The sequence below is a fragment of the Melopsittacus undulatus genome, chromosome 3 (genome assembly GCF_012275295.1).
Source record: "Melopsittacus undulatus isolate bMelUnd1 chromosome 3, bMelUnd1.mat.Z, whole genome shotgun sequence".
NCBI classification, from domain to species: Eukaryota; Metazoa; Chordata; class Aves; order Psittaciformes; family Psittaculidae; genus Melopsittacus; species Melopsittacus undulatus.
The window spans coordinates 38575150-38589515 of record NC_047529.1 but is presented as its reverse complement, the minus strand read 5'-3'; the positions used below and the strand labels follow the sequence as shown (position 1 = coordinate 38589515).

The 14366-nt window shown below is 37.7% G+C and overlaps 1 protein-coding gene across 4 annotated transcripts in view; it reads left to right on the top strand.

The window, feature by feature from the left end:
- Positions 1-13578, top strand: part of DST (dystonin) — a 292205-nt gene extending 278627 nt beyond the window's left edge. For 3 of the 4 annotated variants that reach the window (XM_005153188.3, XM_034060385.1, XM_005153189.3), the window contains 8 exons: positions 1327-1481; positions 1647-1721; positions 2569-2586; positions 5455-5572; positions 8802-9001; positions 9475-9585; positions 11894-12017; positions 13313-13578. In XM_005153188.3, coding sequence (XP_005153245.2) covers positions 1327-1481; positions 1647-1721; positions 2569-2586; positions 5455-5572; positions 8802-9001; positions 9475-9585; positions 11894-12017; positions 13313-13578 — 1067 coding nt within the window. Of the gene's footprint in view, positions 1-1326; positions 1482-1646; positions 1722-2568; positions 2587-5454; positions 5573-7971; positions 8041-8801; positions 9002-9474; positions 9586-11893; positions 12018-13312 lie in introns of all 4 variants that reach the window. The other variant, XM_034060386.1, reaches the window with a different exon arrangement.
- Positions 13579-14366: the final 788 nt, after the last annotated feature.

Here is a 14366-nt window from a genome sequence, read left to right as displayed (position 1 = left end):
GGTTGTTTAAAATATTTCTAGATTCTAGAACCTCTTTCTTGTTCTTTTACATTCTGAATCAGATTACAAATGTCGTATTTATACTGTTGGCTAATTAATAGTTTGCTGGGCTCAGACTGTCATTGCTACAGTATACTAGCCACTTCAGCAACTAGTTTTCATTGACTAATCAAAATAGTAAAATGTACCTTATATAAAACCTATAATTTTCAAACTCAGTTCATATGTGCATATGATTTTGGTTAAAGAACTTCATGGAGTAGTTTTGATAATAGAAGGAAATCATGTAATTTCTGAAACTAGTGTTTCTATGTACCATTACCGTATTCATATACCTGCATAATGAGGATCAAAATGTCAAGCAGTCAAACTGGGAAGGGACTTTTCCTAGTTTTCTGATGGATTGGTATTCCTTAGGTGTGCACACCTGGTTTAATGTAGTCCTTCCAGATCATGTCTTTGTGTGATCATATTGTCCTTTAGCAACTGACAGAGGAGCCTACTACTTAAAATAGTCCTTTATCTTCAGATCATGGAGACTTCTGCTTTGAGCAGTGAAGATTCAGAATTAGACTGCTTTTAGCATCTCATGTTAAAGCTATTCTGTTTGAGAATATTGTAGTGTGTTTATTTCCCCCCTGCTTTAGGAAATACAGTAATATTGTCACTGTACATGGACATTGCTGTTTTGCATGAATTGACAGAATTTGGTAAAAAAACCCTGATACCACCGAGTTACTCATTTAACTCAGTTGGTATCAACTTAAAACTGCTGAATACTCAGGATATAATATAATCCCTGTTCACCATGTTGAAATTTTCTTTAACCGTTTTGTAGGGAATTATCTGTATGGGTTAACATTCTGCTTCTGTGAACTCGATCTAAAGAAGGATTTCACAAAACACCATGCATGTTTCTGCACTGGGAAGACTTTGCATTCCAAACTTACAGTGAAAGTCTCACTTGACCTTTCATCACTAATAATTTGTCTTGTTAACCTGTGGCATTTTATGCACTTTGAAGGTCAACATGTTAAAGAAAAAAAATATACATATGTCTTACAGTTTAATATGCACCCTCACTGTGTCTCTGTTCAAGCCACTCTGTGATACTTATTTTAATACAATATCTAGATAACATTGGAAATACAGTATTTTTTTTTCCCCAGAAAGATTGCTTCACTCTTTTGAATGTTCTTGGTTTTTTATAAGCATTATTTGTCACCTAGCATCTAAAAGCCTTATAATATATGTGCTAAAGCCTTTCATTGTAGTGGGATTGGAAAGCCCAAAACCTTACATTTTATTGCTGTCTTTCCCTTACAGAATTCCCAACAAGTCGACTTGAAATGAGTGCTGTTGCAGATATTTTTGATAGAGATGGTGATGGATATATTGACTATTATGAATTTGTAGCAGCTCTTCATCCGAACAAGGATGCATACAAACCTCTCACAGATGCTGACAAAATTGAAGATGAGGTATATTCTCTTCTTTCTTAGAGCATATTCTGTTCTATGGGGGTCATGTTTTCTAATAATTAATTTTATTTTCACTCCTATGTAATTTGAAGTTTACCATCTACACAGATCTTTAGAAATGTGATATTTGCAGTAAAGTAATTCTCCAGTTGTGGTTTTTTGCAGGTTACGAGACAAGTAGCTAAATGTAAATGTGCAAAACGGTTTCAAGTGGAGCAGATTGGGGATAACAAGTACAGGGTAAGTCTTCTAAGGACCTTCTTAGTTCTTTAAGCTTAAAGATTCTTCATAAGACATGTTTTATGCAACAAATGAGACTACATTAATTTACAGGATTTTTGTATGACAATGACAGGTTTCTTTCTTTAAGCTTTTCTGAATGTATGGGTTTCTTTCTTGTTAGAGAAATACTGCTGCTTGTATTTATTTTCACTGAAATTACTGGAGTTCAATTTCAGTGTATGGGATTTTTTTTAAAGCTAGCCACACACACTTGCATACATACATACAACAGCTCCTCAAAAAACAGTCTTTCTGCCTGAATAACCAAAGTGTTTAAACCATAGCTGATTTTCTATTATTTCTATAAAACCAGTGACTGGTATTTTCCTGTGGTACTGTGTTAATACTTCAAATATCTTTTACCAAAGCACATTTAATCACTTTTATCCTCCCTTGTTGTTTTATTGGAGCACACTGTTCCTTCTGAAATGTAAGAAATGCATTAGAAATCTGCAGAAAAAATGTACATCACGGGAAAATAAATATCACATGGTAGAAGAAGATCTGCCACCCCTAGGTTCAATAAACAGAACAATTTCAGATGAAATATTCAATATTTGCCTAAGAGAGATTACTAAATACTTGTAGATTAATTTAAAAGACCACAGAAACAGCAATGGGAAGGCAACAAAGGCCTTGAATATTTTCTAGTATTCAGTCTCTGGATGGCTAGCTACCTGCTCATCTCTGAAGTAGATTCTTTATTTAGAATGTCTAATGTGTTAGTTTGCATGTGTTCTAGAATCATATAGAGAATTTCCTGTAAACTAATCGTGTCTTTCTTCCATTTTTCATTTCTTATCAGTTCTTCCTGGGAAATCAGGTATAAACCAGTGGAATGTGTTATGAAATTTTCTTTTTTTCTTTCTTTTTTGTTTTTCCTAACGCATAGTGGTTTAAGCTTGCAATGATCAGTTGTCTTGCCATCCTTTTGTCTTCAGCTAATTCATTGCTGGTCAGCTGTGGTATTTCTTTATATGCTATGGAGCATTCATTGTCTTAGGATCCCTTCTCTTTAATTCCTCATATGCTTTCTTTGGCCATTTTCCTCATTAGGGAGATTACTTTTAAAGGAACCAGATAATGGTCAGCAGCAACTCAAACAGTAAAAAATCTTGAGCAATTGCGCTAAACTGCAATTTTAAAATTACCGTTATTTTATCAGTTTTCAGATTTATAGTGGAATGGTTCAAAATTCTATGTTGTACTTTTTAAATGCGAATAACAGTAAGCAGATCCCAGTGTCATATCACTTATTTATTGCCCATTAGGCAAAAGATACTTTCATTTTCATCAGCATGCAAATTAAGCAGATTGATCAGGAACCTAGCTGATTGTTGGCATTTTATGCACTAACACAGTGAATCGTTAAATACATATTTTTGAAATGGGCAAACAGAACCTATAGGAAGTTAGCTGAGGCTTCTCTAGTGACAGTAAAGTTTTATGGCTGTTGTAAAGAACAGGCGTTTTTGTAGATTAAACTAGACTTCATTTGTGTTTTCACCTCTGATTATTTGAAACAGTAATTTTTCCCGTACAAGGAAAGTTGGTATCCAGGCTATTTTAAGAAGGAAATGGACTGAGTTACCATATAGGAAAAATGCTTTTGATAGATACCTGTGTTACTTTCCAGGAGCCCCACTGTATCTGATCCTTTAAATAGTGGTCTGATGGGGTCTAACTGCAGAGTTACGCTAGGATGGGGAAAAATACAGGCAAGAAAAAAGTATCTTTAGAACCTCTAGAAAAAATGCTCTAGAAACAAGGTAATGAAAATAAACGTCAATTTAGATATGATTTTTTTTAGACTTTGATCTACATATATAAAACGGTTCTTCAGCGCATACTGAATGCATTAATAAAAAGCTGTTATGAATAAGGCTCGTGTGAATGCTCTTATAACACAAAGTTTATTATTAAGTGGCAACTTTGCTTTTGTTTGGTTCCTAAAAGTAATATTCCTTTAAACTTACTCTTTCTTCTTGGCTTAAGTAGTACCAAACAACTAAAGTTATCTTACAAGCAGGGAGCATGTTTGTGTGGTTTGCATTTAAAGCATTTCAGTCCCCTCATGGGAGCAAGTAGGTACAGTTGAACTATGGCCAGCCTTCTCCAGAGGCCAAAGATTATCCCAAGGAGTTGTATTTGACTTCTTTTGGTTTCAGTAAGTGCTCTGTATGATGGTGTGAGAGTGCATTGCAGTTGGCCCAATGATCCGATACAAAAATAAATGTGTTAGTGGCATTGGCTAAAAAGTACTGAATTCTTCTGGTTAGTTTTCTTGAGATTATGGGGTCATCATTTTGGTCATGTTTTATTTGATTTGGATTTGGACACAGATACTGCATAGGTTTTGTTATACAGGTTTCAAGAGCAACACGTATATTAGGCCTGGCCATCAGCCCTAAAGAAGAATGGGCTAGTACTAGAGGTAGTATGAAACAGGGTTTTGTGCATCTCTGAACTTTGAAGAACCTCAGTGCATAGACAGAAGAGTGACAAACGGTTTATAGCAAAGGATAATAATAATAAAAAGGACAGTAATGATAGCTATCGATCATTCATTGCTTCTTTGATGTTCCCTTCTCTCCGTGCACCTCACTATAGGTGACAAGCATCAATGCTACACACAAAAATATTCCTATAAGTGAATCAGTCCCCCTCTACTCTGCTCTTGTGAGACCTCACTTGGAGTATTGTGTGCAGTTCTGGTGTCCTCAACATTAAAAGGACATGGAACTGTTGGAACAAGTCCAGAGGAGGGCCATGAGGATGATCAGGGGACTGGAGCACCTCCCATATGAAGACAGGCTGAGAAAGTTGGGGCTGTTCAGCCTGGAGAAGAGAAGGCTGCGTGGAGACCTCATAGCAGCCTTCCAGTATCTGAAGGGGGGCTATAGGGATGCTGGGGAGGGACTATTCATAAGGGACTGTAGTGATAGGACAAGGGGTTACGGGTTGAAACTTAAACAGCAGAGGTTTAGACTGGATATAAGGAAGAAATTCTTTCCTGTGAGGGTGGTGAGGCACTGGAATGGGTTGCCCAGGGAGGTAGTGAATGTTCCATCCCTGGCAGTGTTCAAGACCAGTTTGGATAAAGCCTTGGGTGATATGGTATAGTGTGAGGTGTCCCTGCCCATGTCAGGGGGGTTGGAACTAGATGATCTTGAGCTCCTTTCCAATCCTGACTATTCTATGATTCTATGAAACTGTGCAACCTTTGTAATGCATTGAATTTCCAGCCTACATATTGATTGTTTAAAGTAAAGCTGCCTTTCTTTGAGCTGACATTAAAATCTAGACTGTTGCAGAAGAGAGTTTGCTTAAGATCTTAACAGTGAGATAATTAAATAAGTCTTCATTAATTTACACAAACACCAATCATAACCAATTAAGTAATGTTACTAATTTCACTTCCTTTATGAGCTCAGACATTTGAGAATCAAGCATAAAATTAAACCTGAGATTCTTTCTTACCGTCCTGCCATCTCCTTTGAATTAATGCAGCAGCATCTGATTTGAAATCTTAACAGCTTTAATAATCTGCATAAATAAAGCTGATATTTAGCATTTACTAATAATTAAATATCAAAATAAACTTTTTAAAGTGTCTAATTCTTAACCTGTCAGTGCTGAATTACATCTGAATGACTGAGAACCTCAGATTATTGTTTGATTTTTCTTGCAGTTTGGAGACTCTCAACAACTGCGCCTTGTTCGTATCCTAAGAAGTACAGTCATGGTTCGTGTTGGAGGTGGCTGGATGGCACTCGATGAGTTCTTGGTGAAAAATGATCCCTGCAGGGGTATGTAACACAAGTGTTAAAATGGACATGCAGGCAATTATTTGGATACAATCACCATTCATTGTCTTGAGGTGAAGATTGAATTGTATAAAATGGCAGTTCTGTAAACATCATCTCACCAAATGTCACGTAATGATCTGTTTTTTTTTTAAACTTTAAATCTCATGTTGAGATCCTGTTCAGTTACACTGATGTATGTCTAGAACAGTTGTGGTGTCTTGTGCACAGTTCCTCCAGCATTAGAGTACTGTAAATAAGAACTGATCTTGACCCAGATAGAGTTTATGGCACACAAGCTGCTTGTATGACTTTGGCAGAAATAGCACAGAGAAATGTCCAATAAAACCTCCTCCACAAGAGAGAAATTTTAAGGCAGTAATTCAAAATAAGGCAATTGAATCAAAGAGTAACATCAACAACAATAAAATCTTCTCTGGCCAGTGGTTGCGCCCAGGCTTTCAGGCTCTGCCTTTGTGGCCCTGTCTTTTCGTTGGCATCCTCCCCAGAACCACTTTGCAGAGCCCTGAGCCTTGTATATAGCAAGTGGAAAATTCTCTGGTCAGGATGACTTTGGGCTCTGGAGAAGCAGGGAGCACTCTGTCACCACACCCTCCAGGGCATTGTATCCAGTTCATTGTTTTATCAGTACACAGCAATGTAATGATATCTTAGTTTGTCAGAAAGCCTACTTATGTAGTGAGAAAGTAGACTCTGTCTGACACTGTTCTTGGAGAAGCAGTTTGAGGTATGAAAGAAGCCATTTGTGAAGCAAACTGGAAAGATACAAGTCAAATAGTACCCAGAGTAGTAAAATTGCAGGAAATATAATAATGACTATGTTCAAAGTGAGCTGATATTCTCTAAGTAATTCTTTATATTAACTAGTAACATTAAATTTATTATGTTTTTATCTTTTGGGAGTTCTGTAGAATCACAATATTGTAATAGCACAAGAACATCACAGAGGCGTTCAGGAGAGGGAAGTGAGCAAGTGAAGACAGACATCAACTGTCCTGTACACTTTAACCCTGTGTCACCTATCTCACAGAGCTTCTGATTTGGGACCAAGGTTTCCAAACAGTATGATAGAAACCTTGAGAGGGTGGAGAGCTTGTATTTGTAGCAGTTGTCATACTAAGCCCAAGGATGTTAAATTCAGAAAGAAGCTACCACAATCTCATTAAATCCAAAAAGAAATGGCCAGGAAACCTCTTAAGGGCTAACAGTGTGCCCCTAAGGCCTAGAAACCTTTATCTACAGGCTTAAAAGGTAACCATTAAATTTATTATCATAGTATCATAAAAGAGCTGTCATAGCCTTATGATGATATCTGCATTTTTAAGCAGTAACAGAAATAGTCCTTTTGCTTACCAACATATTACATACATTGTTTATTAAAGAAATGTAGTGGTAATACTACATTCATTGGCAATGGGCCACAGATATAACTGAAATTTAGCACCTGATTCTGCACCTACTACTATGGGACAGTCATTTATGCCTGCATCTTTTAGAGCTTTCTACTCTTGTTTCTCAAAAGTGGAGGGTAATGGGAAATGAAATGTTCCTCAAAATATCTGACTTCATTCATTAGTTTTGATGTATCCCAAACATTTTCTCAAGCTTATTGACCGGTAGACTGGTGTAATTCCCATTTTGGTTGACACTGAGAGATACAGTACTTAATAACTGCCTCATTAATTATAATTCCTTATTACGGTCCTCAGATTAAGAGTTTTTTGGAACTTTATCCCCTCTTTTTTAATAAACCTTGTATTCTATGTATCTGTATAGTATTTTCTATAGTACCTTATCCCTTTTTCATGGATATACCTGAGCAGATGAGAAAGTCACCACAGTGGGTCTAAAGGAATGCTAATCTCTGCAAAAACATCTGAACACTGGACATTGTGCATTGGTACCTAACCCTGCTCTTGTTGAAGTCAGTGGTGTGAAGTAGTTGTTAATGTCAATGGTGCAGTTTCAGACTTCTCCTTAAGCACTTTACCTAGAAGATCTGCGTTTGCACCAAGGGCTTCTTGTCTATTCAGTTAAATCACATTTCAAAGGAGTGTTGTCATAAACAGTTTTAAAATTATTTGACCTAGTTATATAGAATATCTATAGAAAGCTTTTATTACTTCTTTATGTCAGCAGATAAATACCATTGTTACAGACATATACTTGGAACTGCAGCCCAGTCTGTCCAAGTGCTATTTCCTTTTTGCCTAGGAGACCTTTGAGAACTCACCTCAGAGCACTTAGGGGCAGCTTTTGCTCTGAGTCCTGTCTTTGGCCTGGTGCTCCAAGTCTCTTGCATATGCAGCTGCTGTACTTGATTTCTTCTCTTGCTAACGATTTTCTTTAATGTGACCCATGTCCTGTGTCATTTTTTCTAGTTCATCATCACGGGAGTAAAATGTTACGTTCGGAATCAAACTCTTCAATTACCACTCAGCCTACTATAGGTTGGCAAACCCCTCTCTTTGTCTCCCTCTCCTCCTCTTCTCCTCTCTCTTCATTTCCTTCCCATTTTTAAATATATATACTTTTAACAATATGCTTCACCCATCACACTTAGCTTAATGTGTTCCTACATGGGCTGGTGCTTTGCAAGCTGATTTTTTTTGACACGCTTAAAGAGTGTTTCAAAAACAATTGTCATTCACACTGACACAGTTAAATCCTAACATGTCTTGCATCTATTCTTGCAGAACATTCTCTCATATGTGTGTTTGTGTGTGTGAGTGCTTAGCCACCAATTACCTCATCATAGTTTGGATTTTATGTTCCTCATTGCATGTTGCCAAACTACATAACTACATAGTTTTGAATAAATATATTTGCTGCTTTCCTGTAACTTGTACTTAGCAATTTCTTCTGGAACATCCAAGCAAGTATTATTTATTATGAGTAGCTGTAGAGTTAGCAAAACTGCTCATCAGGTTGTGTCTATGTATTAATAGTTGGTTGATTAACAGTGATTTAGCACGTTGAGCATTCCATTTTCACGCTGACTTCCTTTGACAGTGGTTCATTCCTGCTGGCATAAAGTATTAGAATAAGCGAGTTCTGCACATAACTCCTCTGTGTCCAAAATAAATGCATTACACAGTAATGCATTTTATTTATTGTTACAATGTGTTGGAGTTGGCATGGCAAAAATGACTATAAACTGTCTTGTGACAATCTTCCTGTCTGACTAAATGAGCACCTCTCTTTGCTGCAGCTAAAGGGAGGACAAACGTGGAGCTACGTGAAAAGTTCATTTTGGCAGATGGTGCGAGTCAGAGCATGGCAGCTTTCCGACCAAGGGGCCGTAGGTCACGACCTTCTTCAAGGGGTGCCTCTCCCAACAGATCTACTTCTCTGTCAAGTCAGGCTGGCCAGGCAGCTGCTCCACAAGCAGTTGCTACAAGTACGCCGAAGGTAAGGAGAAACAAAGAAAAATACATCTGGGTTAACAAATCTGGGTTAGCAGATAGGTTATTTCTTTTTCTCACTTGCTCCAATAATACTGGTGCTTCTCCTAGCTGATAAGGAAGAACTATCTCCATTTTATTTCATAGTCTGGGGAGGATCTGAGAAGTCTTTTCAGTGTATTTCCTCTACTGCTTGTTTATGACACAGGAATAGAAGAATTCTTTACATATAAGGCACCACATGAGCTAACTGGCAATTTGGGAGTTGCTCTGAAAGAGCAGTGAAGCTCTCCATTTAATTTGGAAAATAAGTTCTTCCATCGCTTTGTTTCAGAATATTTGTCATCAGCTTTTCTTTCTGCTTAGTTTTTACTTCTACTATAAGATTTGATCTCCCTGTGACAACCTGGGTATCCTTCTCCATGACATTGTTTTCCATCTACTGTCCTTCATATTTTGATTTGCCATTGTTTCATACAGACACCCCATCATTTAACACGCAACTATGGTAAACCATGGTTGACAAACAGCAAAACGTCAACTCCTTCTAAGCCACCAGAATCCTCAGACTATCAAGGGTCATCTGCAGAGGTACAGTAAGGACAGAGATTCTAGTCTAATGACCTTCCTTCACTAAAACTGTCACCTCACTAACAGCCACTAGAGTTTCAGTGCTTGAGAGCTGCAACATCTTTGGCATATTAATGCATTGTGTTTGTTTTAGAGCTTTGTCAAATTATTTCTTTCCTTATTTTTTCTTCACAAGTCTTTTATGTTGTTTGTTATGGTTTTTGACTTTCAGGAAAACTCGGTCTCAATGAATTCATGTTTAAAGTGCAAATGGTTAATAAATCAGTGTGCAATGAACTGGTTGAGCAAATGTGGAAAAGTGGGAAAAATCACAATCTCCAGTGCAAAACCACTAAATAAAGAAATACCCAATCACTATGAAGAAGATGGCACAAAAGACTGACTGTGATACATAAATGTTTCCAACAACTGGAAGTTTTGTTTAAGGGGATAGTGACCAATCGTTGATCTAATAAGATAGCTATTTGATGACTTAACAGGAAATGAGCTTTGGTCTTATTTCCAACCCAGGACTTGCATAGAAATTGCTGCTGTAGCAATTAGGATTGTGCCAGCGTTTCAGTTGTATGACAAAAATTTGAATGGGCCTGAAGCCAGAGTGTCTCCTCTCATGTCGTTACAGTCAGTGAAAAGATTGCAGCTGGATCATGCTGCAGACTGACTTATCACTTGTAGGACTTGCTTTGGGTTGGGTGGAGGGCTCAGGGAGGGGAAGCTTGTGCCACCATCAGCTCTCTTGTATCTGCTTTTCACCAGTCTGCACTTTGATGCCTATTGCTATTCATGTGACACCTTCTGGTGCTGGGTTTACATGACCTCAGTGTGGCTTTGCTCAAAGATGCATAGCGAACTTTTCACTCCCTCCGTCTGTGATGGTTGGTGCCTTACCTGTGTACACTGCAGGCCTGTGTATGTATACAGCACTTCAAGCACATGGGGCTGTTGCTTAGAATAAGTAACAATAGCACAGAGTTGAGTCCGTTTCAGTTTCTAATATATTCCTCTATTTCTTTCATCTCTTAGCTGATTGTAAGATTAATTGATGGTACTTAAAAGCGTTTATAGAAGTGGAAAGGTGGTGTTTTCATCAAATTACAATGAGGTGAAACCAGTTGGTGTTGATTTCAAATGGGGGCACTGTATTTATTACCTGCTCTTATAGCTGCTGGTGAGTTTCTTTTATGTCAACCACCATGGTTTAAGATTATAAATGGAACAAGTAGGGTAGGGTAGGTTGCAGTGAATTTCTGAGGTATTCTGCAGCATTTTCTGCCCAAGAGAATGGTTATTCATTTTACATGTAGACTGCATTTAAATTTAGGGCAAATGTTAAGAATAAGCTTGATCTCTTCTTGCACCAATGAGCGTCCCAGTGCCTTGCCCAAAGTGCAGAAGTAATTGGGATCCTTCCCTCAGTAACTAATTCTACCCCACCATTTTATGGAGATCGAAGGCACAAGAACACACAATGTCACTATACAGGCCACTCACCATGCCACATTCATCACTGCGATGTTTATTCATTGTATTGGATATTTACTTAGTATTTTTGTGTTCATTAAATTAATATGGATACTGTGGTTTTATATGCATGCACCTTCTATCTTACTTTCTGCATGAGTTTTGAGATTTGAAGATTTAATTCTTGCGGCTTTGAAAGAAATTGTCCCATTTGGGGCAGATAGTTTGTAAATCAAGACTCATTTTATTTCAAAACTAAGAAAGCAGGCAGGGGTTAACTTGTGGAGCAGAGACATTTCAGACAATATACTGAGAACAAGAAAACTTTCTAAATTAGTCTTATGTCTTTTTTCTGCAAGAGGCTTTGAAAATTCTGTAGTTTTATTTTGCCTTCAAAATATTTATAAAATTGAAACAAATATTTTCATGACCTATAACCAGTGTCAGAATGGTGGAAAGTTAAGCTTTCTCTGTTTAAGTCTCTGTTTAAGTCATGTACCATCAACTAATCTTACATGCTTTACTAATTACAAGAAGGTAGTATTTTTCTTTCTTCGTATGCATTGAAATATGCATAAAGAATGCTAAAGGGTTAATATCAAGCAGACTGTTAAAGTGATTTTGTTGTTTGACATTTGGACTACGTCAGATATTAACTGCTAAAATTTCACATCATGAAAAATGTTGTAGTGACTCAAATCAGTATTTCAGATTTGCAGTGAATGTTGTTATGATGATCATATTCTACACTATGAGCTACTCAATACCAGCCAGACCTTGCTTCAGTAGTGGCAACCAAAAAAAACCCTTTTTTCTTTTTTTTTTTCCTTTTTTTTCTTTTGCATAGGGAACACCAATTCAAGGAAGTAAGCTCAGACTGCCAGGATATCTATCAGGGAAGGGTTTCCACTCTGGAGAAGACAGCGGCATCCTGTCAACAGCAGCTACCAGAGTCAGAGCTCAGTTTGCAGGTGAGTGTCTTCAGACCTTGGTCTGCCACTTGCTTTGTTTTCCACCTGAATGCTTAGGGTCATGTTAGGGTGTGAGGGAGATGTCAGGCAAGTGGGAAGGTGTGAAAGTCCTGCCTTAGTATGGCTAAGGATGCACATAATCAGGGTAATGGTCCTCTGTTTACATGGTTGCACAACCAGGACATTCAGCTCTGGATGGGCAAATTCATGACTGCAGCCTTCTTGAAATGGTATCTCCAGTGTATCTGCCTAAGGAGCTAGGGAAGAAGCATTTACTTAAAAGGTTCGGTTCTTCACAGTGTTTGCTGTGATAGAACAAGGTGGTCAGTTAATCATGACTTATCCATTCCTTGTGAAAGAACTGTGGGGAGCAGCTGTAGATGACCTTATTAATGGAATATCCCATAGAGATTTAAAAAAGAGTATATGAAAATAGAAAGCAGTGAAGCTGTGCTCTTTCAGGATCCTCAGAGCAGCTCTGTGTAAGGAAGAGGGCTGGATGGTTAGAACAGAAGATAGCTTTGCTGTCTTTCCCTCACATTTTAAGCTCTGTAAAGCATACTGAGCAGTACTGGAAAATCCTGTTTAAAGAGTACATGTCTTCTATAGGTGATTCGAAACAAGAGACACCTAAGATTTCAGTTTCAACTTTTATGTTCTTCACACATACAGGGAACAAGATTTGTTAAGATCAAAAATATTCAATAAGTAGTAGGAAAATTATGAAAAAACACATTAATGATCTTCTGTTACAGATTCTTTGTTGTGGTTTTTTCTTCATGGCACATTGTCTAGGCAGGCATTCACTTTAGCAGGATTGCTGAGAGCTCATTTACTCAGCCCTTTCTTTGGGAGAATGTATACTCTGCCCTTGTTTACTTACAGCTTTCAACTGTATGGGTTTGACCTTTTGTAAAAAGGGTACATACATTAAGAAATCCTGAATGCACAAAGAGGCCAGATACTGAATTCTTTCAATTCATAGCTGAGAAAATGGCAGTGGAAGGAAAGGCTCTGGCTGTTGAGCGAATATACAATGTGTTTTTAGTGAGCAAAGAAAAGTTGCCAGGATAATACATTTTTAATGAGATGTGCTAGTGACAAATTAACTATGGTTCAGCATTTGATCTCACATTTCCTTCTCTTTAGTGAGAGGTATGGCATCATGTAGCTTGCCTGGCAGAAAAGTTTCATTTATGCAATGAGGAACGTTTAGGGTTGCCAAAGACCTAGCAAAGACCTGCACACCCTTTCCATCCTTACCTCCAATACTGATGGATATATTCTCTGTCTAGAAACCAGAAGGACTCCAAGCAGACCTGGAAGCCGAGCAGGAAGCAAGGCTGGCAGCAGGTCAAGCAGCCGCCGCGGCAGTGACGCATCTGACTTTGACATTTCAGAAATCCAGTCTGTGTGCTCAGATATGTCAGAGACTGTTCCTGCCACAAGCAGACCGACACCCCGAGCAGGTTCTCGGCCAGGATCAGCCAAGCCTTCTAAAATTCCAACTCCCCAGAGAAGGCCACTAGCCAGCAAACTAGACAAGTCCTTGAAGAGATAATATGATTGGCTCCATAAGGGTCTTTTCTTTTTGCATTAAGTATTTAAGTTCGTAAGATGTAAAATATTATGTAGAAATTATTGTGAAATATCACAAGAGGTGGATTTTTAATTCTGCAGATGGCCTTATTTGTGTATTTGTCTTCTTATTTTATGTGTATAATTTTTTGTCAGATTTTGGTTTTGGTTTTGCCATATCCTGTGAGAAGGGAGAAGAGTTTTAATGTAAACTAACAGTTGTACACAGTAATGTGTAGAAAGTACACTAAAAATAATTGCCGAATGTACAGTGTACCGAATGTACAGTAAGTCTCTGCAACCTCAATAAAATAGGCCTATCACTATGTCATTAGTTAACAGTAAAGGATACCTCATGATTTTTCTTTAAAAAAGAAAAAAGAGAATACTAAAAAGCCAAAAGACACAATTACACATTTTGAGCTAACTAAACAAACACTAAAGGAAGTACGGCAAAAATACTAAGGAATACAAACCCACTTTCACAGTACCCTTATTTATACAGCATCTCTCAGAGAACTCACAGAGTTAATTACGCACTTGCCAGTAATATGATACTCCAATACCTTGCAGCATTTCTGTGCCATTGCTTTCAATGAGGCCAGACACATTCTGGATATCTGAACTATTATTCTGTAAGAATATCAATATAAAGTGCATTCATGTAAATGTGAGGTTTTCTTTTGCTTGAGTGGATGGTAGCACTGTATCATTGAACTCATTTTGTATCAAAGCAATTTTGCTTGCAGAAAGCTCCAAAATAAACATGTC